General features: G+C 33.4%; 1 protein-coding gene across 8 annotated transcripts in view; it reads right to left on the minus strand.

The window, feature by feature from the left end:
• The window catches only part of CEP290 (centrosomal protein 290), a 49,919-nt gene that overhangs the window by 2,384 nt on the left and 23,359 nt on the right, over positions 1-24,176 (minus strand). For 5 of the 8 annotated variants that reach the window (XM_085570185.1, XM_085570181.1, XM_085570182.1 and 2 more), the window contains 25 exons: positions 22,646-22,797; positions 21,554-21,665; positions 20,340-20,795; positions 19,102-19,266; positions 18,770-18,877; positions 18,557-18,691; positions 17,673-17,936; positions 16,464-16,571; positions 15,700-15,890; positions 14,839-15,052; positions 14,513-14,650; positions 14,182-14,403; positions 13,513-13,629; positions 11,985-12,130; positions 10,990-11,145; positions 10,266-10,389; positions 9,066-9,716; positions 7,915-8,043; positions 7,557-7,643; positions 5,764-5,928; positions 5,312-5,434; positions 4,874-5,034; positions 3,016-3,157; positions 1,239-1,312; positions 996-1,099 (listed from right to left, as the gene is read on the minus strand). In XM_085570185.1, coding sequence (XP_085426311.1) covers positions 996-1,099; positions 1,239-1,312; positions 3,016-3,157; positions 4,874-5,034; positions 5,312-5,434; positions 5,764-5,928; positions 7,557-7,643; positions 7,915-8,043; positions 9,066-9,716; positions 10,266-10,389; positions 10,990-11,145; positions 11,985-12,130; positions 13,513-13,629; positions 14,182-14,403; positions 14,513-14,650; positions 14,839-15,052; positions 15,700-15,890; positions 16,464-16,571; positions 17,673-17,936; positions 18,557-18,691; positions 18,770-18,877; positions 19,102-19,266; positions 20,340-20,795; positions 21,554-21,665; positions 22,646-22,797 — 4,444 coding nt within the window. The remainder of the gene's footprint in view (positions 1-995; positions 1,100-1,238; positions 1,313-3,015; positions 3,158-4,873; positions 5,035-5,311; positions 5,435-5,763; positions 5,929-7,556; positions 7,644-7,914; positions 8,044-9,065; positions 9,717-10,265; positions 10,390-10,989; positions 11,146-11,984; positions 12,131-13,512; positions 13,630-14,181; positions 14,404-14,512; positions 14,651-14,838; positions 15,053-15,699; positions 15,891-16,463; positions 16,572-17,672; positions 17,937-18,556; positions 18,692-18,769; positions 18,878-19,101; positions 19,267-20,339; positions 20,796-21,553; positions 21,666-22,645; positions 22,798-24,176) is intronic. The other 3 variants (XM_077783551.2, XM_085570186.1, XM_085570184.1) reach the window with 2 other exon arrangements.

Raw genomic sequence — 24,176 nt, forward strand, 5'->3', positions numbered from 1 at the left:
TGGGATGTTAAGAAAAGAAGACTGGAGAGGAAGATGATAGAGTAGCTTTTTAGCTAGACTTTTTCTTGTTAGCCATAAACTAAACCAATTTTCTCCTCCAAGAGAAAATTTTCTCCTCCAAGAGACTGTATTTTAAGAGGATATGTAGTAAGCCAAGAGACCTGCTTCAGCATCTGAGGAAAAAAGACAAAAGTAGAGTGAACAGAGAGAAGTTGAAGAAGTTTGTAGTGATACCCCCTGTCTTCAGAGAAGCAAAAAAGATCTCTGTTCTTGAGACCCTCAGCCCCAGAAAAAGAGAATAGGGGGGACTGTGGTCCCAAAAATGAAAAATTAAACTGTTGGGGTTTTTTTCCCTCTTGGCAGAGCATCCTTAAAAGAAAAAAATCCTAAAAACAATCTGTCCATCCATGCACTGTGGTGAGAGCACTGTGCATGGAAAGGAGAGTTGTCACCATAGCAAGTTCTTCTCTGGGCAGTGCCATGTGTGACATAGAAACACAAGAAGTAACAACTTAGGGAGTCTATGACACAAGAAGAACTCTTCTCCCTCAACAGACTGAGTATTGATTATCTGAAAAGTAAGAACCTGATTAGGAGTCCAAGTTGTGTCTGACTATAGTTTGATAGAATTAGGGGGGAGAGGAAGAAAGTTTTGGAAGATTTTCATTTTGGATTTAGTGTGTGGTTTTTTTTTCCTTTTTCCTTTTATAATAGTAGTAATTTAACAAGGTTTTTCCTTTGTTATTAAGCTTAGGCCTAATCTGCTCTATTCCTGATTACATTTCACAGCATTCAATTGAGAAGTTACATTTCCATGAGGGCACTGGCATTATGCCAGCATCAAACCATGACACCTTAATCTGCTTCAGTTTACACTGCTTTAGCATTTATCTACTTCAAATAATTCTGTAGATCATAATTTTGCACACAAATATTAGGTAGTTTTGACCCTAAATACAAGAACAACATTATCTTAAGGTATTGAAAATTATTACCAGCTGCAGGACCCTCACTTGTAGAGATGTGTTCTTCATGCTTACAAGTCTTCATCAGATGCACTAGTTCTGCTTTTTCTTTCTCTAATCGATTATTAGTTAATCTGGAATATTAAAAAAAAATAAGTTTTTTTAAATTATTGATGTACTTTAAAACATAAAATATTTAACTGAAAATTGCAGTGGCCATTTCCTGATCTTATTTCATGTATATTGGCTGAGGTGTTTAGTTAAGTACATTACCTTAAAAGCTGAAGCTCCTTGATGATGTTTTGCTCTGTCCCTGCACCTTGAGGATGATGTTTAAGATGCTCAATCTTAAAAGAAAAATTAAGGAAGTTTTATTCTTTAAAACAATATCCATGGCAATGCAGTTCAGATAGAGTCCTCTTGAGCACAAGATTAAAGAGAATGAAAATAATACAAAGGATGTAACCAAACATTAGGGTTATCAGGAAAAAAAAATTGTTCCTGTACAGTTTTTACACACAAAGCTCATTCTTGATAGCCCTTCCGAAGTTAGTAAAGATCATTGCTATGTATTTCATGAAGGGTGAAGAAATTAGTATTTAGAAGTTATATTTACAAAGAAAGTTGGGATACATAGCTACACCAATACATATTCAGTATATACACCATATATATTCAGTATACATATGCATAAGGAATTGATATGCCTAAATAATTTAAATGCTGTAAAAATATTATTGATGTGCTTATTTGCATACCTGGTTGTCCCAGTTCATTTTGAAAGATTCTATGAAAAGCCTGTGATTTTGCAATGACAACCCCAATAAGGGCACATTGCATAGAGGTGACCTGTAGTTAAGTTAGAAGAGGTCCCTGACCAGAGAGGGAGGGAGCCTCTGAAAGAGACACCTGGTAAAGATGCAGGAGCACAACAGTGGTTTAAATAAGTGATTGTATATAGTTAATAAATGCAGTGGCAGTTCATGAGCTTGCATGAGGCTACTGATAATGATAGGTTTTTGTTCTGTTATTACCAAACATGGTAAGGATTTGGATTTTTTTGTTTTACACAATCAGGCTGTTTTTTGAAATGTATTTAACTTTGATCTCATCCCTTCATCAGTACTTGAGACATGAAAGAAACTGGAAAGTGTGTTGCTCCCAGAGTAATATCACAAAAATGAAAGACTGTTAAATTTACTGCTGGTATATTCTTCATGTTAATAACACTGATGTTAGAAAAGGAAAAATGGGGAAAAACTAACAAAGTAATTGTTTTACAGGAACCAATTCCAAGTTCTATTTACTGAACACATCTACTTCCTTACATAATTATATATATGACTTCCTAAATTGGAAGTTTTGTATTTGATACCTTACACTGAGAAGGGCCAGTATAAGGTGCTTGGGGAAGAAAATCATTGGCATATAAATAAATAAGAAGATGAAAGCTGATGTAGGGGCAAGGCTAGGACTGCATCGCTGTACTTAAAAGCCAAAACGTGATACATCTGTTCAAAGGTACCTGGGTTCAACATCCATTAACTCTTCCACATGTACAATAGTACTTGTCAGACTACTGGAGTCTGTATGTAAGAGGCCAGACTGGAAACAGAAATGAGGATCCTGTTTAGGATAGTGAACTCGGTACTTTCCTGCCCCCCACCAAAAAAAAACCAGACTGGAGGGAATAGGGAAGTCTCTGCAGGAACCTCACTGCAGAACAAGCTAGAAAGATTGTAAGACCTTTTGAAGCATCCATCTACAGGCTTTCCTGTCATCACTGAAACTAAAATTAAAAAAAAAAAAAAACTTAGGAAGAACACAGTAGAAAAATAAAAGTTCCTCAGACTGCAAGTCAAGAATATATATTGATAATATGTGATAAACCTCATTAATTGGCTAAAATATGTAAATATAGAAACTATGACTGAAATAAAAACCTATAAAATAAAGGATTGGAGAAAAACAAAGTATTCTGCCACTACAGAGATTACAAAGACAAATTAAGCATTCTATTTTCAGAGTTATCTAGCTAAAATTTACTCACTTGTTCTTTTAGATCTTGTAAATTTTTATCAGCAATGTGTTCACGTTCCGTTGCCTCCTGAAGCAGCCGTTTAAGGTTAGCAATGCTTTGGTTTTTTTTAGCAATATCTATTTCCATTTCCTTCAACTTAGTTTCATGCATTCTGGCAGTATTTTTATTTAGAAAAAATAAGAGCAAAAGTTAACACCTATGCAGAAACAGACACTAAAATATCTTTAGGAGAATAAATGCTGTAAAATACACCCTAAAATATATTTGGGGCATTGGTCTTGAAATAACAAGTGACTTTATTTTGCTGAAAGAAGCATAATGAGAAACATCTTTAATCCTAGAATAAATACAGACTTTTCTAGATATTACACTTCTGTGGTTCTCTTTTTGTACCTACACGTTATTAAATGGGGACAGGAATGTTTTTATGCTATTGCACGTAAACCCCAAAAACCTGCTGTTAAAAGGATCCATGTTACTGATGCAGTATGTACACTAGTTGGACCTTACTTCAGTATTATAACTTTGAAAATATTTTTTAATGATATAGTAATTTATGGAAAATGTACTGAGAAAAGGGCTAATACAGATGAAGAAGATGAAGACTTCAAGGCCAAAACTTCTGCAGTAAATTGTTTACCCTGGAGGAAGAGCAGTCTGATGAAGATTCCATTTGGCTTTGAGCTTTACAAGGCTACAAAAAGGTTTGTGTAGAATTTGAAATGTTGTGAGGTACCTCTAGAGCTCATGTAGCCCAGTCTCCCATCTGAATCCATCTGGATTTTCTGATAGCAATGCAATGTCCAATACCTTGCTACCTGCCAGAATCTTCTGAAGGGTCACTGGGAGGACACCCCTTTGTCTGCCCTAAGAAACGCTTACTATTGTTACCATGTATATGCATTTGTAGATGTGCTGGTGAGATGGATTGTATGTTAAAGTTTCCCAAGCAGCTTCTCTAGGTTAGTAAGGTCGTTACGTTATTAAGTTACTTTAAATTAATGTTAAAGTAAATGCAAGTAGAAGGCTTTATTCACGAGTTGAAATGGGAAAGTACAATTAAACATGATCATGTATTTTGTACGTATACACAACTATGTATCTCTCAACTAAATAGAACCAAGTAGAAATGTTTCTCAAAAGAGGTGAAGAACAAAAAGAATAAATGTATGAATGCTGAGCCAATAAGCCAGCTGTTAAGGGCCTACCATCTTCACTGCACACTCATATTCTCTCTCTGCTGTGGCCATTAGCTACTTCTGTCCTGTGTTTTGCCCTCCTTCCTTAGACAAATTATGGCTGTCATCTGGCCTTGCACAGAGACATTTTGCCTCACTAGATAGTTCAGGGGAAGGTTAAAAAAAACCAAATGGCTTTCTAAAGTCTCAATGAAGAAACAGCTCAGCAATATGGCAGAGTAGCACTAGACTCCCCAAAGGGTCCTGGGGGAGTGCAAGACTGGAAGGGAGTAAAATCTTGGACATCAACAGTGATCTGACCTAAGATGAAATTAGACAAGTCTCTCTTCTGTCCAGCTGATTTTATGCCCTAATAAGTTTACTGCCAGATTTTGTAGACACCTTCCATTTCTGTTTATTAAAGAGTACATTAAAGTATTTATTTATTTATTCATTTAAATAATATTTATTTAAATTAAACATTTATTTATTTAAAGTATATATTAAAGAGTAAAGAGCAATACATCAACTTACTTCACCCTGAAGTCATCCAAGAGTCCAGGACTAAGTATTTCTTACCAAAAAATTTCTCTCTACTGTCCTTACACAGGACACAGGTCATTTATTTATCTTAATAGCATAAGCATTGTATCACTTTTCTGTCCTCTTATTACATTCTTAATTCCTACCTTGATACAATAGACTTCCAGTTTCTGCTATCAGCTCCATCAAATTGGCTCTCAGCCAAATTTAGCTTCTTAATGGTTTCCTCCAGCTGTGCATTTAATTTCCCATTTAATATCTCCAAGTTACTCTTCTCTATCCGTAGCTTCTCTCCACTGTCAGCTTCCTATTATTCAATAAAAAAAAGCTTTATGGAATACTTAACCTCACATGAAGCATGGTATTATCTCAAATGACAGTGAGATAGGGTCAGGGCTGATGTAGAGGAAAACTGCATCCAAGACTACTAGCTCTACAACTTCCACATTTGATCCTGGGCTGATCCTCTCCACATACAATGAAATAAATCTGTCAAGTGTTATATCAACCATTAAGAAAAATAAAAAACACATACTATAACCAGTGCCTACTGGAAATAAAGGGATGCATTAAAATGATCATACCTTTTTCAGTTCTTTACGTAGTCTCTCATTTTCAGTAATGAGTTTTTCCATTCCTTTGGTTTTAGATTTGTAACGGGCATTCAGCTGGCTCTCCAGATCAAGTTTTGTTTTTTCCATTTCAGACTAAAGATCAAAAAGTTTGTTAAAACACATTTACATTGCTTAGTAGAAGATTTCAGATTTCCATTTTTAAAGCACAGCATAGTTACAGCTACTTAGCACAGTGAACATTTTATCACATAATTAAATATATCCTTAAGATACAAAGTTCCTTAAACTGTGCAGTATGTTATGCTAAAATGAAGTTTTCCCTTTCTGTTCTATATACTTAATATCTGGCATTTTCAAAACAGTTTTGTGCCAATCATTATCAACAGGCTTACTACTCCATTTTGTTACTAACTTGCATATAAACTGTTACCAACATATAGTTACTGGAGATAAATCTATACCTTTAGCCTCTCATTTTCCTGCTCAAGACCAAGTGATTTCTCATTAGAAACCACAGCTGGAGCTTTTTTCAGTTCTTCATTTTCTCTTTGGACTCTCTCTACAACCTTTTTCATCAAGCCAATTGTTTTTTCCAGTTCTGGAATGGTTTTTCCACTTCTTCCAGCCTACAGAAGGTGGAAGGAAAAAAGTAAAAGTGAGCATATAGTTCATCTTAACATTCTGAGGTACTCCACATCTTACTTCATTGCTTATTTTCCCATTGCAATTCATATTTATAGGAAAAAAGATGCTTTATTTTGATATGACTTGAACCCTAGAACTTCTAGCAGACTTACCTCTCCAAAACATCTAATGTTTTAATGTTTTAATGTTATTAGTTCCCCAAGTCAACAAATCAACTCCTTCATTTTCTATGTTACCCTAGAGAGTTGCAGTTAAGTCTCAAAATCTGCTATACTCGTCAACTAAACTGAAACATTAGGAAAATAAATCAAAGAACTACTTAATTTATTTAGCTTTTCTTGTAGAAAAATTCCACAATCCAACAGACCATGCAATTACTGTTGGGGAAAAATGCTGGGCTGGGAGCTTGAGGGAAGAAAAGAGGGCCCTTTTTTAGCAACCCTTCTTCTCCTGAATTTAAAGTGACAGAAGAACTACATAAAGCATAAGTAGATCTCCCTTTCCAAAGGAATATATTCTTCTTGCAAAATGGTAAATAAATAAATGTGGGGGGAAATCTTGTTATTTATCTGTTTTTCTTCTTTCACTACATTAATTAATGAGTTAGAAAATCTGCTGATTTTCTAATGAAAAGATGCTGCTGATTCTAGTTCTCAGGCCATAAGGTACCTCATAAGGAAACTGGGGAGGATTTTACTCTCTGGACTTCAACTTCAACATAAACATATATAGTGACCAAATTTAAGGAGTAAAACTATTTAATTTTCTTCTCTAAAATAATTGGAAGGATTAGGAGGTATGTGTTGGTACACAGTAGAGTTAAAGAAAAACCTGTCACATCTTGCTTCCTGTGAATGGAGAAAGATGCTGCGTTTCTCCTTAGAACCTTTGCATGAAATGGCTGTATATACTGAAATTTCTTGTCCAGGAATACCACTGCATAACAAAGACAGGTACACAAGCAGTCCATGCAAAGCATGAGCAAAAGAATGAAAAATATCTGATCTTTTCCAGGTATGCAGAAGCAGAAATCAATTCTCCTTGTATACTGAGCTACAAAGAGCTACGAAGTCACTTAGGAGCTTTTATTAGTTCAGCTTCACACAAATAGTTTGATAAGTGAGCAGCCGGAGACACACTGCTGAGTACTTTTTTCCCTTTAACTTTGGAAAGATTGTTCTATTCTGCTAGGGTAAAATTTAGATGTGTCACCTTCCACAGTACAACAAACAAAAACTTCCACTATCAGTAACTCACCCTTTCTACATCTGCATCAAATGATTTACATAAATACATCAATATAATTTTCATTATTATGGCTGTAACTGCTATTTATTGTACAAATATGCTTCTGAAGGTAACTAATCCAAATGACAACACAAGGCCATGATAGTGCAAATATTAAATAGTTTAGCTCTAGTCATTCTAATGGTCCTGTTAATTTAATGTCATTAATTAATTACAGCATTTTGTCAATAAAATAAACAAGAACAATTAATGTTGGGTTTTGGTTGATTCCAAATGATTTTTCTCCAATAATACTCAGCTTTTTTTTAGTATTTTTTTTTTTCATTTAATTATGATGGGGAAGTGCTGTTAGAATACTCACCCCTCTAATGATACTCAGCTTTCGTTCAGTTTCTGCTTTCTCTTTTTTGAGAAGTTCACACATTTCTTTTAAGTCATCTACTTGGTCCTACAAACAACATAAAAAAAAAGTCATAAGCAACTTAGATCTCGAAGTGAAAAATTAGTGAACAAAAGTACAGTTGTTTTACGTTGAAAAATTTAAAAGAAAGCAATTTCCCATCTCAATGGCATTTTCCACTATTTCTACCAGCTATTCAACCTTCTCATCATCTGTAAAAACATGAAAAATTTACAGTATGCATAGAAGAAATATCCATTTCTTTTTAAGCAATTGCCTGGCCAGTGTGAGAGTAAAGGGGACTAAAGTAAGATGTTACCTTTAGTCTTGGCAAATCTTTATTGGCCTGCTCTAGTTGGAATCTTAGCTCAATGTTTTCAGATGACAATCTTAAATTTTCCTTTTCTTGTTCTCTTCGATACTGATCACTTGATCCTATTTCTGATGTCTTAAGAAAAAAGGAGGAAAAATTATTATTAAGTAGTAATGTATTAATTCAATACAACTATCAGTTGTAGCTGATTAAAAGCAACAGAAAACTAGTATTTTTTAGAGAAACTAAAAGAGAAAGTATTATTACCAGTTTTAATCTAATCTGCTTTGATTTTACCACCTTCTACATTTCTTAAACTTGCTTAACCTTTAAGGGAAGTTTACAAATCAGTATAGATCTGTAAAAACTTTGTCAAACCAAAATTACTTCTCAAATTATTCTGTAGAAGTAAACCTCAAATACTAAAAAGATAAAGAAGTCACTGAATGAAGTAAGATGTGACACAGTACCTGGGAACAGCACCTAATCTGGGTAGTTTTTTAAGTAGCACATACGTCATAACAAATTTCAATTATGTCAAACAGATCAGAGGGCAAGCCAGGAATAGTAGTATGTATCTCTCATTGAATGTCAGTTCCCAAAATCTTAAGTCTTTATCCATGGAGGATAGTGACTTCAACTACACAAAGACAGCTTTGCATACTTAATAGTGCCAATAGAAAGCACAGTGATACAGCAAATTATTATACCTGACTAGTAAAGAATCACCTTTTAATAATTTAATAATCAGTGGTTTTTTACTTATGTAATTTGAGAATGAACTGTATGATTAATTTCTTTATCACTAATTACAGCAATCAAGTATCTGCTTCATTAAAGCTTTTATTTTTCTTTCATGTAAATAATAATGTATCATAAGTCTCTTAGAGAGTGAAGGACATCATATAGCTCCATGTATCTTTGGGGTTATTTGTAAACTCTCTGGATCAAAATTTCAGAATTGACAGTAGCTTACTTGCAAGCTGACATGCATGCTAATATGAAAGTATAAGGTTTGCTTTATGGATCACTTGGTAAGTACTTCAATATCCCTGCAGACCATGCATAGAAAGCACTGCTTTATCAAGATAAAACGATTCTATTTCTACATCTCATTTGTACTGAAGAAATGCTAGAGGGTCACTACAGTATCAAACCTCAGGCATTTCGCCAAATTCTGGGGTAGTTTCAACCCCTTCTGTACAGCTCTGGTCATTTTCCCGTTTATTCTCTGCAGTGTGTTGATTCATTTCATTATTCATATTTATTTTCTCTGCTTCACAGTCATTAGCTTGATTAGGAGGTTCCCCTGAATCAGACTGATTGCAGCTCATTTTTTCAGTGTAAGGGTCCTCTAAACATTCTTCTTTATCCACATTTGATTGCTTGAAGATTTCTTGCTTGCTCTCTTCTTCTTCACATTTCTCATTAACTTTTCCATTTTCAGGTTGGGTTATGTTTTCTTCTTTTTCATCACAGTTCTCTTTACCAGTTTCAGCTATAATTTTGGTTTTCAGTCCTTCCCTAGAGATCTCTCTGTCCTTGCATTTCTCACTATCTTCAGGGTGCTCTTCAGGAGACATTTCTCTGCTTACATCTGCAGCAGCCTCCTGGCCTTCATTAGGCACAATGCATGTTTTCATGTCTCTATCCTCATCTACTTCACTGCCATCAGTAACTCTACTATTAGTCTGATGTTTGATTTCAGCCCTATTTGAAATAGATTTCTTGTGAAGGAAATTCAGATACTTTTGTTTATTGAAAGTGATAGGAACAGACTTGGTCAGTTCAGTTTGGTCACATGTACTCTGAGTCAAGTTGAAGATAGAGTGAAGCATGAAAGAAAAGCAGAACACAGTAAAAATAAAGGAAACAAGAAGGTACTGTTAAGTCTATTCTTGAAAGATTAAGAAAACTTAATAATGCAACATTTACTATGTAAGCAACCTTGTAAAAATCGAAGTGGCACAAAAACACCTAATGTAACTGAAATGTAGCTCAGTATTTACCCAAACTCTGTGCATCCTTAATTTTTAATCACTATATAATATAAAAGTAGTCTCTCGGTTGCAGACTCGTATTTAAAAATATATTTTCCTTATTTCTCCACATATGCTAGAATGCTGAATATTCCAGCTTCTACCTGTAGGGCACAGAAACTAAGTTTTGGGGATTTGGAGATTTTTTGTGTTTGGTTTGTTGGGTTTTTTTAAAACCCAAAAAGCTGAGTATATCATATCCTGCTGTAGGATACTGTAATTTAAATAAAACCAGCTAAATGACATAGAATACCAAAGAGAAAACAAATACTTTTCATAAGTAGTAGTCTATGTAATATGGTTACATAATTAACTTACTGAGGCTTTCAAAAATGTGTCTCCTGAACATTGTCTCTGCAATGCATGAAGCTTTTCCTGGAGGTATTGATTTTTGAAGTGTAAATCTTCTACAACAGAGTCTCGTGGGATTGCTTGCAGTGTTCTACATCAAAAAATTAATCAAGCCAAAACAAACAAATGGCTATTAATGCAGACAAACATCCCTTAATGTAAAAGTACTGTGAAATTCTGGATTTTTACACTGGATTTTCCAAGTGTTTCTAAGCTAGTTATTATGAATCAATGTTGGCCATATTTCAATTAATCAAAATAAATGGAAGATACTTGCTTTGGCAAAAGGAATCTGCTCTTTTCAGATATAAACATCTCTATTACTCAGGTACATTATTTACTGTGATAGTGGACACACTGGTTAAGCACTTCCCAACTGCACTTAGCACTTCCAGTAACTTTCTCCAACTCTGAACTGTAGTTAAATTTTTTCACTATTGAAGCCATATCTTTTTCACATTATTTAGCTTTTTCGAATAATGAACCAATGCTTCATATTCTTTGAATGTGCACAACTGCTCCCAAATACTTTTAAGTTTCCTCATCATGGACTTTAAGAAGAAATTTTAAAATTCCTGTTTCGTTTTTTCCTTCTTGAATTACAGTTTGCTTATTAGAGACTATCTCATTGCACATATTTTTTACTAGTTTAGATTTCTCATTTTTTATATTCTTTTAAAAAGTCTCTCACCTCAAGTGTGCAACTTCATTTTCTAACTCTAGATTCTGTTTTCTTAGTTCTTCCACTTCTTTTTCAGTTTCTGTGGCTCTTACTCCAACAACACGGTCAACAGTGACGCCAGTAGTTTTCAGTTTCTTCTGCAGAGCAATCTTCTCTTTTTCACTCCTGCAACATTAGTAAATTTACATTTTAAAGCTTATTTGCTAACCTGCTTTCTTGAGGAGAAAATGTTTTCTGTCTTAAAGAATCACATTTGCATTTCATCTGCTCACTGAACCACAGTCCCTTTTCTATTTAATAAGGTTACTGTACAGACACTAAAGCCTTACTAAAATCTCAACTCAAACCACAAAAAAACCCCAATGGACATTAAGTCAATATCATCATGCACGTCATAAACCACTTGTTGGTCTTGCATGTGAAATTCAGGCAAGGCTTGCTAAGAAAAAGAGCCATTTTGAAGCCGTTTCAAATGACAATTTAGTAACATCTACAATCACCACCACATCTTTTATCAGTGAGATCTTGCCATTACTTCACTGAAGTAAACATCTGCAGCGCATAGGGACATACGGTTGTGTCCTGAAAAGGCTTCCAACTCAAAATCCCATAACTCTCATTACTGCAGTAGCACTACAAGTATCCAGTCCTAGCAACCTGGTTAAATAACACCACTGTGAGAAACCGCCTGTCTTCATAAAGGTCTTATTTGCATTATGGGAATCATAGATTGCTAAACCAGGAAGCATAATAAAGAACTTAAATTAATTTTATCTTGAGACATTTTCTTCTAAGGTAGCTGGCTTCCACAAGGGAAAGGATACTAGAAGAGTTAGTAGCCTGCTGCTTGAAAATTAACTAATCCTTTTAGTCTCAACAGCAATATCAAATTCTCTCCATCAATCTTATAAATATAACAAACTGCAATAATTAATGTATGTCAAACATATCTGGATTTCTCTTATGTCATCATTTTTTAGCTGAATCAGTTTAAACCAACTCACTTTGTATAAATTTCCTTCAATGTATTCAACTGTTTGGATAAAGTTTCTGCTTCTTTTTCCTTTTCCCTTAGTTTGTTCCGCAATCCTTCCACTTTGATTTGCCATTTTTTACCTTCATCCCATCTAATTATCTCCTCTTTGGAGGTCTGTAAAGAACATAAATAGATTCAGTATTTCTCTTTGATTTCTTCTCTTACAGCAAAACAAGCAAACACATTTGAAAACTAAGAATGATATATTCTTCATTTATCAGTTTAAACCAGGAAGGCAGACCAGGCATACATTATTTCCATAGCTAAGTAGCAGGTTCAGCTGGATACACTGCTGTGATTGGTGGATAAAGCTAATGCAATTGATTGCTCCCGCCAAATTTTTCCTTAGATTTTAATATTCATTTTACAAAAAAAGGGGTTAAGCATTTCATGAAATTAGAGGTACTAGTGCAATGTGTCCTTTTATTTCAAATTACACATTAGATTTAAGACAAAGTAGGTTTTCTGCATGGCAATTTACAACAGATCTGTCTTCTACAACTCACCAGGGGCTTGCATGCCCCTGCTGCACAGCTTCTTTGCCTACAAGAAATGGAATCTCTACTTAGAGTCAATAACTCAGTAACTGTAAATTATATAATGGTTGAAACCTGTACCGATAGAATCACAAATGGCTATTGAAAAATCACAGTCAATATTCCTGTAAGAAATTTTTGGCTTGGATTTCTTTGTTTATTTTTAGTTGGAATGTTTCCTTCTCTGGTTATTCTTTGTACTTCATTTGCTGTTTTTGTTCTAAACAGTTACTGCTATGAAGCAATGGAATGAAAGGAAAATCTTGGAAAACAGGAAAAAATGCATGCCAAGTGTGAGAAAAATACCTCTAGACACAAAGTAACAGGTATTTAAAACATTTCAAATTAATTGAAAGCATTTGTGCAGTTCTAGAATAATATTTCACATCATACATAAATAGACTGACTCTCATTACACAAGTACGCTATAATATTCCAGCATATTTTATAATTAATATGAGAAGCCACTAATTAGTTACTGACATAGTAACAATTAAGAAACCAGAAAAAAACCTATAAATAATTAACTCTAATCATGCAAGAACTTCTTGCATGTGGAGATCACAATTCTCAAGAATAATCAATTATAGAGACATCATCCATTTTAAGATTCTCTTTTGCTCCTCAGTTTTTTTTGCTTTTATTATTGCATTGATTTCACAAAAGCACATTTGGCAGAACTCATGTAATCAATTTCACAGTTACCTAAAAAAATCTCAGTTTTCTAAGATTTTGTAGAATTAAACATCCATTAGAAAAAGGCAGGAAAACATTAAGATACTAAGTAACAAGAGCAGTAACAAAGAGCATGGGAAACATGAGAAGTTGCAGCCATGAAACAGCTTTTTCTCTGATCGAGTTTGGCTGGTAGATTTTAGAAAAAATAAGGAGAGGTGAACAACCTTGACCTTGACCTCAGCTGATAAGCTCTTTCAAAGCCATGATATAAATATCACATACCTTGTCTTCTCTTAGACCCTTTTTTTCTGTTTCTTCACACTTCTTCTCAAGTTCATTTTCCAACTTTTTAATTTTTTTCTGAAGCACATCTATCAGATTTTGTTCATCAGCTTTGCTCTGAAAAATTATAAATTTTTATAGCTTCACGTTTAGTGACTACTGAGTCTTGTTCTCTAGTCAAAAAATAAGGATTTTAATTCCAAATTGGTAAAATTAGTTTAAAACCTAAATTATCTTAAAAAATTATCTTTAAATTATTAAAATATTGGAATGTAACTTTTCCCTCTGACCTGAATAATCAGCAGCAAGTAGCTAAATTTTTAAAAAATAGATAGATGATTCTTCAGTAAATCCATTACTTTTCTTCTAACAGGGGAAATAAGGAGAGCCAGGAAGAAGACAAAATACCATTTTTCCAAGAAGCTACGAAAGTGGTCATTTAACTCCTCAGACTCTTTCAAACATATTTCAAGAAGTACGTAATTTCTTTTATTTTTTTTTAGCTGAGGCAAAGAAACAAGCTAATAGCTTACATGCAACCCAGCTGATGAGGAAAACATAAATTTTTTAATCAAGTGTAAGATACTTAAATCTTTCATCCCCACCAAACCAGCTCATCTATACAGAAACTTTATCAAGATGAAAGATAGTTTGAAAAGTCACTTCTACCTGAATGCTACTGCTTAGCCTCCTAATCCGGTTCTTCAGCTCTTCATTTTCTTTTTCTATTTCATTTTTTTCCTTCAATATTTTAGCAAGTGCTTTTTCTTTCTTCTGAAGCTCTTGGTTTAACTCATCCTTTTCATCAGACAACAAAGTTTCCTTGTTTTTACTTATTTTAAGGTTCTCTGTAAGTTTTGTAATCTGATTATTCAATTCCTCTATCTGTGTCTAGAAGAAAACAAACAAGTCAGCAAAGGCCCCAGTTCAGGCTGAAGCCTTTTTCCCTAACTCCTGTAAAACACAACAAAGCAGTACAATGACATTACCTAGTACTCACCGTAAGCCCCTTGGTTTGTCTGTCAACAATCTCCTGGACATTCATATTTGCTTCTTTTTGTGATGCAGCAGAAATAATTTGCTGTTCAGCATTGGCAGTCATTTCTGCTCGGAGTTCTAGAAGTGCTTTACTCAAAGCCTGAAAGTAATTCAATTTTTTTTTTGTAAGTGAAGATGCTGCTACAAAACAAGAAAAGGCAGTTATATTTTACTTTGTCATGTTAAGCAGTTATATTTCTATCTCCTGCTCAGCTATACAAAGAATTCTTAAGCACTGCAAAAGATTTAGTCTTTAAGTGACATAGAGATTAATTTTTGTTGACTAACCTTGTGCTGGTTCACTTTTATGGCTAACTGGCTCTTCAGCTGTTTCACTAGGTTTTTCAGTGTTGCTGTGGGTGCTCTATTATTTGCTTCTTTTTGGACCTCTAGTTCAGCTTTAACATTTGCTAATTCCTTCTCCTTCTGATATAATATGTTCCTCAGCTCATTTGCTTCTTCTTTGATTTGTTCCACGTCAACTGTGTGCTTTTCTTGAAGCCTAATAAAAAATAAGCATTAATAGGGTACAGTGTAATAATTAGCAAACTCTAAATAAATCACAAAGGACACATTATTTCATTTTTATTATTATTAAAGAAAAAGACACTGAGATTTGAAAGCAGCAAAGAAAGACTGACTCAACAAAGTTAACCCTCATTTAATAGAAGAGTTACTCATGAAGGTCAGCAAAATGACATTACAGCATTGTTCATTTTCATTCCTGGCCCTTACCAGTAAAGAAAGCATCATACTTTTTCCTTTTAAACATGGGTTAAACTTTCATGAGTTTAAACTTGTTCGGCAGCAAACCCAAATGGCTGTGTCATGGGAAGAAAAATGACAGAACACAAGCCAGCAAATAATATAGTAACTTAAAAACAGCTTTCTTTTTCACTAAATGGCACAAAGCTAACAACTAAATAGCATTTTTCCAAGCCACAGTATTAGCTCCAGTGAAGGACTAAAGATTAAAAATAACTTTTAATTGCCAACTATATTAATGCTTTTGAGATTATTTTTTTTTTTTAGCTGAATCTTAAAGTCAGGAAAAACACATTCAATTTGATAGATCAGTCCTGTAGCAGCAATATATAATTGACTTGAACCATTCCAATTGTGACTTATGTTAATAGTTTAAAAACTTACTGGGCTCTGATTGACTCAAACTCGTTGATTTTCAATATAGTAATTTGTTTTTGTTTCTCCAAATCAGATGATGTTTTCTTTAATTTTCCAACAAGTGAAGCAAGAGAATTATCCCGTTCTGCTACAGTTTGCTCTAAGTGATGAAAATATTTGCTGTTGGATAGGGACATAGAAGTCTTTTTTCCTAACTCCTGTAAAACACAACAAATGCAAGTGATAAACATTTTAAACTTTAAGGAAAAACAAACATTACTGATGTGTTTTAACTCATTCCTAAATATAATCAAGCATTAATAGCTATAATTTATTTACTGATGTGATTCTTAGTTCACAGAGGAATAGCCTTATTTGAAAAGAGCTTTGTACATCTAATGATTAACAGAATATAGCAAAATACAGGTTTCACCTTATCATAAAGTGCAGAGAGGAAGTCTGAATTGAAATGAATTAGCTTAATATAACTGTACATTGAATGAGAAGAACAGAAAGCAATATATAACTCTCACTCCTAGAATTCTCCATAAATTCGGATGATATGCAAAATGCCCATAATCCAGAGGTGGTAACTCTTGCTTTTTTACACTTGATTTCTAATGCCTCTCATGTGAAATCTCTCAAAAACAATACAAAAAATATAAATCAATCATCCTTTTATTTTTCCTGTCATCAGTTATTACTCACTTTTGACTGCAAAACAGTTCTTTCCAGGAACAAAGTAAAAAATATAGGAACAACTTCACAAATTCTAGAAATACATGACTCACCAAAGCAGTCTCTTTGAAGTTATTAAGGGAATTGTCAGTGTACAAATCTAACTTCTGGTGTAGAATTCTTATGTCTTCCTCATGCTTCTTTGCAATTTCCTCTTGTTCCTGTTAGTTCAAAATAAAACTCTAGTGATATACACTATAACAGAAAATTATGAAACTGCAGTGCCTTCAAGATTTTTGTTCACTCATTGCTCAATAACGCTCCCCAGATTTTCCTCTAATTCTGTAAGTTTTTAAAATTCTTTTCTTCTATCTATAAGCAATGATTTTCTTTTTTCTTTTTTTCTTTTACACTATTGGGGTAAAAAAAAATCAACTCTTGGATTTTTAAAATATGTAACAAGTAGTATGGTGTAACAGCACAGAAGCTGGAGAACAAAAAACAAAACAGTAGGTATTGGTCTTCACCAACTGTGACCATCAGCATGGACAGTAATAGCCATACCAGGTACATTTCAAGTGTATGTACTTTGGACTACAGTGTGATCCCATGGATGGAATGCTAGCACACAGAGCACAACAGGCTCATTTTAAGACTGCATCTCCTGGGTGTTATCCAAACAAAACCTCTTGATTGTTCCCAAAAAAAATAGCTCCATGTGTTAATCAAAGCGAAGATGATAAAAAGTCTGCTTTGGAAATGTGCTTCTGATCTACACTAAAACCAATGCATGTTTGGTCTTGAAGTACCTTGTTGACAAAACATTTATGCTTTAAAATACACTTTAGCGATATAAAGAAAAAACAATATTAATTATGCTTAAATAATATAAATTATGCTTAGACACACTGTTTATGCTTTAAAAAAATGCTTTAGTTTAAAATATGCTTTAAGAAGAATGTTATCCATAAATGTATGTCTTTCTTGTACTTCCCAAAATCACTACCAGATACAATCCAGAGACCTGCTGCAAGAAAATATATTTCCCAAAGAAATATACAAAATAGAGTGAGACCACTTCAGCGGAATTTTAATTTTCTTCATGTCACACTACTTTAATTCCTTAACTTCTTAACTAAGCAAACCTACTATTCTAAAAAGCTAAAAAACTCTATATGAACTTTCCACATATAAAGTAATTGTCTCAGTTCTATGTGAGATCAGAAACTTTTGTTTTTTAATTTCATTAGCAATGAGAAAACAAAGAATCAACTAAAACAACTTGAAAATGGAAGAAATTTCAGAAAAAAAGGTTTAACTACCTCTCTTGCTTTAGCAAGCATATATTGGTATCTTTTTAACACTTCCTCCTTTTGATTTAATCTTGCTTGCATATTTGCAATGGTTTGATGAGCAACTTTAATGGCATGATGGTACTCTGAGTCATCTTCTTGTTTGCTTAAGTCAGCCATTATTTTCTCTCCTGATGTTGCAGGTAATCGAAGTCTTAATTCATTAATAACTTTGTCTCTTGATATAACATTTTGTTCAGCTTTCCACAGAGCGGTCTCCTTTTCTTCTAACTTCTACAACAAAAGGCAATTTCTGCATTTCCAGAATTCAAACACTGCAAAAAGATCTTACTTTTCAAGAAATGTACCAGAAATATTTGTCTAAATGTACTTAAAAACACAAAACACTTTGTACTGGGTTCCATCTGTATGGGGTTACTATTAGATGAAAATGTCCCAGAATAACATTACTATGTCTTTATGTATTATTTGCTTGGCACATGACACTTAACTTATTTTGTCCTACCAAATGAAGAAGCTGGTGTTTCACAAATTATTTAAGAACTACAAAGTATCTTCTGTAGCAGAGTAGCAATTTAAGAACCCAAGATAAAATATTTTGTAGTACTTACTAAATTTAACTAGGTATAGTCAACTGAATTTTGTACGCAAGAGACATCTTAACCACTAAATAGATGAGTAAAAACATTAGAAAATTCTCTATGTTTTTTCCAATGGAAAAATATTTCATTTATTCATGGTCTGATTGTATTATTTACACTTTCCGAGTGTTAAACATGTCTAAATGACATTTTAAAAAGGATATTTTTTGTGGGAAAAAAAAGTAGAAGAGTATGGAAACACAAACTTTGTCACTTTAAATTATAATTAAATTAAATTATACATTAAATTACCTCCTCCAGTGATTTGCAGGTTGCCCTAGTTTCCAGGATTGTTTGAATTTGTTCCTGAATCTTTCTTAAAGCCAACTCAAGTTGTTGTGGGATTGGCAAACTAGGGTCTGGAACTGAGTCTGTAGCCTCTTCAAACTGCACAGAAAGATTCATATTCATGTAATCTGACAGCTCTGAAAAACATGCTAATGTATCTACTTTTAGTGCATGTACCTTTAAAGCTGTGCTAAGTATTTCAGTTTGTTGATGATCATACTGGTCTAAATGGCGCTGCAGCTCTACTTCTCTCTGGTCCCAAACCATTTGCCTTTCTTCATGAAACTGTAACAAATGTTTGAAACAAGTAGTTTATTTACTGAAGGCAATGGGAATTTTATAGACAACTTCAACTGAAAAAATAGTTACCAAAAAGTAAAACACTCAAACAAGCTCTTAAAAATTATTATGGAACCAAGATATAAACACTTGTGTTAAAAATTTATTAGAAAATCACTTAGTAAAATAAGGAATAGTATATTTTTTCAATAGCATGTAGAAATACATACCTTGTTCTGCTGTACAATTTCTTCTTCCAGGTTACTGATTGTACATTCATATTCAGAAATTATATTGCGCAAATACTTCACCTCTTCCTTCTGCTTGACTAATTCTCTACTGAGTTTAAGTTCCTGCAGATGGAGTTCCTCCATTTTCATGTGCCATACAATTACCTTGCAATGGATAACACACAGTATATTACAATTTACCACAGGCCAAGTAGATGCAGCTTCACTCTGGCTTTGAGGCAGGATGGAACTTCACAAACTAACTGAAAGACACATCACATGTTCTGCCTTTTTAAACTTCTTCACTTTTCTTGAGAGAGGAAGCATGACAAATGTATGAAACTGCAAGGGGAATGACTGATAAGTGCAGCAGCCAACTGGAGAGTCCAGGTTTCCCTTACACTGACAAAAGTGTGTTGCAAGCAATTTTCAAATGATTCAAGTTATATCTTATGTATCTGTCCAGACTGAACAAAAAAAAAGTATGCAGGAAGTTTGGTTTGTATTTTCTAAAAGAGCAAGAGAATTCAAAACCATTAAAAACTGTATGCATTAAAAAAAAAAAAAATGCACATGTACTAAGAATGACAGACACACATGTCAAAATGCTCTAGAAAAATATTTGAAAACTGACTTAAACTAAAACATGCCCAGAACATTACAAGCGCTGCTTACATGCAGACAACTTTAGGCACAACAGATATAATCATATTATCTAACATGCAGTGATCTCAAAGAGAAGTGAGAAAGCATTCTTAAGATTTCAGGGGGATATTGCTTACAGTTGCAAAATATGCTTAAGCAGAATTACATGAGCATAGTAACATTTCTAACCATGCTGTCTAAATTACTGCCATTGGATTATTTTTTTTAAAAGACATGGATCTGAAGATTTTACTGCAAGCTCATGGAATAAAACTTCAGAATGCTACTCTGTATTTAATTTAATTTATTTCATTATTTAATTAGATTAATAATTGAATTCCATTTACTATAAATGCGTTTATAGTTAGCATCTAGTTCCTATGTGCCTTATTGGAAACAAAAGAAGATAATTACTACATATAACTGCACTGACTTACAGAAAACAAAATATGATCGCTGTCATATTCTAATAATGTATTTTGAAATCAGTAAATTTTACATTAAAACATATATTTAGTAAACAAACTGAACTGAAACTTAATTTAAATGCAGATCAGATAAGCAAAGCTATTAAAAGCTATAAAATCACAAACCTTTTGAGCTCCTCTTGTATCCTTCAATGCACTTAATAATTCTTCTAAACTTTTCAGTTTCAGCTCCAGCTCTAATGCTCTGTTTTCTGCATTTCTACGCTCCTGTTGGGCATGCTGAACTTCTTCCAAGATCTTCAGTTTGTCATTCTGTAGCTGAATCATTGTATTAGAGAATTTTTCTTGCTGTGCTAAAGGCAGAGCACCACTAAACTGCCGCCGCAAAGACTGAACCGTCTGTTGTAGATGTTTGGCTCTATTTCTTCCTTCAAGTCGGGCAAAATATAAGGCTTGATCTCTCTCATCAAGCTTCTGCTCCAAACGTAGATTATGGATCTCCACCTTCTGTAGTTTCAACTTAAACTTCTCCAATTGGTCTACAGCAACAGATTCCCTACCTTGAAGGGCTACAATATCTTGATGTAGTTTTGCAATAATTGCTTTTTCATCTGACTGTGCCTAATAACAAAATTGATAGAACAAATTTATTTTTCATTTTAATGCAGAATATGTTAACACAGTTTATGTGTAAATATAAACAAGCTATTTAAAAATATATGTGTTATATATTGCATGTATTGTATTCCACAGAGAAGAGTAAGAATCAGCCTCTAACAGGCTTTTAATTTTTCCACATTGTTTCTACAGCCACAATATAGAAGTACACCTTTTCAGATACTGATCTTAAAAATGGTCTCTTTCCAAAATGCCAGAAATTGAGGAAGAAATCTGTACTTAAACAGTAATGTAAAAGCTGACACAAGTGTTAGATTTAAGGTTTCAAAACTTTCTATAATACAAAACCAATTTCCAATGAATTGTTTTAGCTAATAACAAAATAGTAAACCTATCGCAAATCTTCAATATTTACAAGTAATATATCACTTTGTAAAAAAACATCAGACTTTCCTCACCTTGAGTTTTTCCTTGACCATGAACTATTAATGATACAGGAATTAATATTATGTAAACAACATGAAAAAAGGTCAGGATCATTAATAGCTGCATAGCTAGAAATTGAATAAATGGAGAAGGGAATAATTAATGTAATAAAGAACTTTTGAAAGGGTATGGGCACTATAAGGACTAGCTTGCTAAGATTCTTCTGAAATACTTTTGCAGTCTTCTAATTAATTTCAAAATTACTTCATTTCTTCTCACTTCAGGGAAAAAAAAGAACCCAAACTGAAGTTTTTTTAATAAAGGCTGAATTTTACCTGATAATCTAAAATTTGCATTCTAAGATATTCCACTTCTTTATCTCTGTATTGCTGGCGTGCCTCCAGAGCTTCAACTTGTGTTTGTGCTACATCAGAGAGTTCTCTTAACCTTGAAGGGAAAACAAGAGTATTGTGTCACTTGAAACCAGTGAATAACCTACTAAGTTTTTCTACATCGTATCTTTTCTTAGTATCTTCTAAGTATGTTTCCTCATATCAAAACATTTGTATTTCATTCTTCTCAGCACACTCTTCTCTACTACTTAGAGTTATGTGTAAGAAAATTCTTCTGTATTGCCTCTCAACTTTTTCACAGACACTTTCCTATGCATTATACAGAAGTTTTCTAACAGTAATCTACTCTAGGAAAATAATGCCATGGGTGTTTTAACTGACCTAAGCATCTCTGTCCTCTATTTGTCTCCTACTTCAAGATATAAATACTCAACATTTTCTATATGCTCAAAACATTTCATTCTCAATTCCCTTCTCTGCTTCCCCAAATCTAATAACTTACTTTCAGTGCCAACAACCTCTGCAAGTATCCCTATAGATTTTGCTGGTTTAGGCATATAACAGGATTACATTAATTACTCAAAGACAAATGTTCATACCAATATATCTAAAAAGCTCAGTTTTCCAATTTCTGCAAAGGTAATCTCTTCTAAGTAAATGGAAAACCTCCCTCCTACTGTATCTTAATGTTCGAGATACGAGTCTGTCAAAGAAAAACTGCTTTCCAATTAGTTCTATGAGATTTTCATACACAGAACAGGAATTGTGGCACAGAAACAAAATCAACATTAATTAGTGTAAAAATAAGTATCTAATTACACACTTACCCTATCTATCCCAGCCAGCACTTAATTCTTTGTTCAAATTAAAATGAAACAAACTGCATTCTTTATAGTCAGGAATTGAATGCTTCATTTTCAATGCCAAACTTGGCATGTATATATGCACAAAAATCAGACATTGAAAATTGGATGTTAGTGATACACAAGTAGTGTATTATGTAAGATTAGTATGCCTGAATTTTCACACATTTCTCAACATACTGAATTCAAAATTTGTAACTTCAAGACTTACTTTGATACTTCAATCTTGAGCTCCATCTCACGCCTCTCTAGGTCCATAATTTGTCGTCTATCTGCATCACTTATTGCCTTACTTACACTCTTTGACAGTTCATCCCTTAATTCCTGTTCCACTTTCTGAGCCTCAAGATTGATTTTGGTGAGCTTAAAAAAATCAAAACCAGAAACAAACAAACAAAATGGTATCCTAAGCATATAACTGCTCAAACTCTGCAAAGCATCAAAAGTATTTTTTCTTTTTCAGTCATTACAAAATCACAGTTAGGAGGGGACGAGGTTGTAGTCAAAAAACAGTTTTGTTTGCAGGATTCCATGCAAACAAATTAATTCCATTCCAAAACTAGATACACAGTTTAGCACAGAAAAGGATTCTAAACTAAATACAATTTTTATTAGTGAATTTTCTTAAAACAATTACTGGAATAACTTGCTCTTACACTAAAATGATAAATAAAAACAAATTTAAAAAACTGACTTTAAACACTTAGAGAAATGAACAGTCTTACATATTTACTGCCTTTTATATTGGCATTGGTAACACAAACAGAGCTATAAATTCTAAGACTGCCAATAATATTGTTCTTTTATTCCTTCTAAAAAAAACTTTCTTAATTAAATTATATTCTTTCAAGCAGCCTGATTTTTCAAGTTGATTATAAAATACTGAGTAACCAATATTTCAAGTCAAACCAAAAAGCATTAAAATAAATAATCTATCTTAATCTTAACACAGAGAAGTCCTAGGACTCCATTAGTAGATACAGTTGTGGCCCATTATTCTGATACCACTTCTTCTTAATAAAATAACTGTTTCCTAAACAAACAAAAAGAAGTGCAGGGTATCCTCATGTATCTAGAAAACTAAAAGTAGAATGATGAAGTTGATTTATGACTTAAAAAGATGTCTAGTAGACTTCCAGTTATCAGTTCTTAAGCTGGTATTACTTACAGCTTTCATTAATTACATCTGCACAATTTTGTCATCTCTTTCTCAAACAAAAAAAAAAGCAATTATACCAGATTAGGAGGTACTGACAACAGGAGTATATGAAACAGAAAATATATGTCCTGGAACTACAGAAATGGGGCAAAAAAGGGATACAGAGGTGCTACTAAGGAAGAATCAACTCAGAAGGAAGACCATCAGACCTAAAGTATAAAAGTATCACAAAACAAATAATATATACAAAAGAGAATATGAAAAATGTGACCTAGGGTGCACCACCTAAAGCATTTCTTACAGAATAAAAGAACCCATCCCAATTTCTTATAGAGATAAAAGAACCAATCCCATCAGAAAAGTCTTTAGCAATACTGCTGCTGAAAATTTTTATACACTCTCAGTTACTCCATCTCCCAGATTAAATCAAATCAAAACAATGTAACATGACTAAAATAACAGTGAAACAGGAAGTCACACAACAGCAATCTAAAATAGTTAGACTACACTCTAGTAAAGGACAAGGAGTGGAAATGAATACAATCTATCCACATTCCTATCAATTATTCTCTTTCTGCCCTTG

This window comes from Lonchura striata, chromosome 1A, assembly GCF_050655825.1.
Source record: "Lonchura striata isolate lonStrDom1 chromosome 1A, ASM5065582v1, whole genome shotgun sequence".
Classification (NCBI taxonomy): Eukaryota; Metazoa; Chordata; class Aves; order Passeriformes; family Estrildidae; genus Lonchura; species Lonchura striata.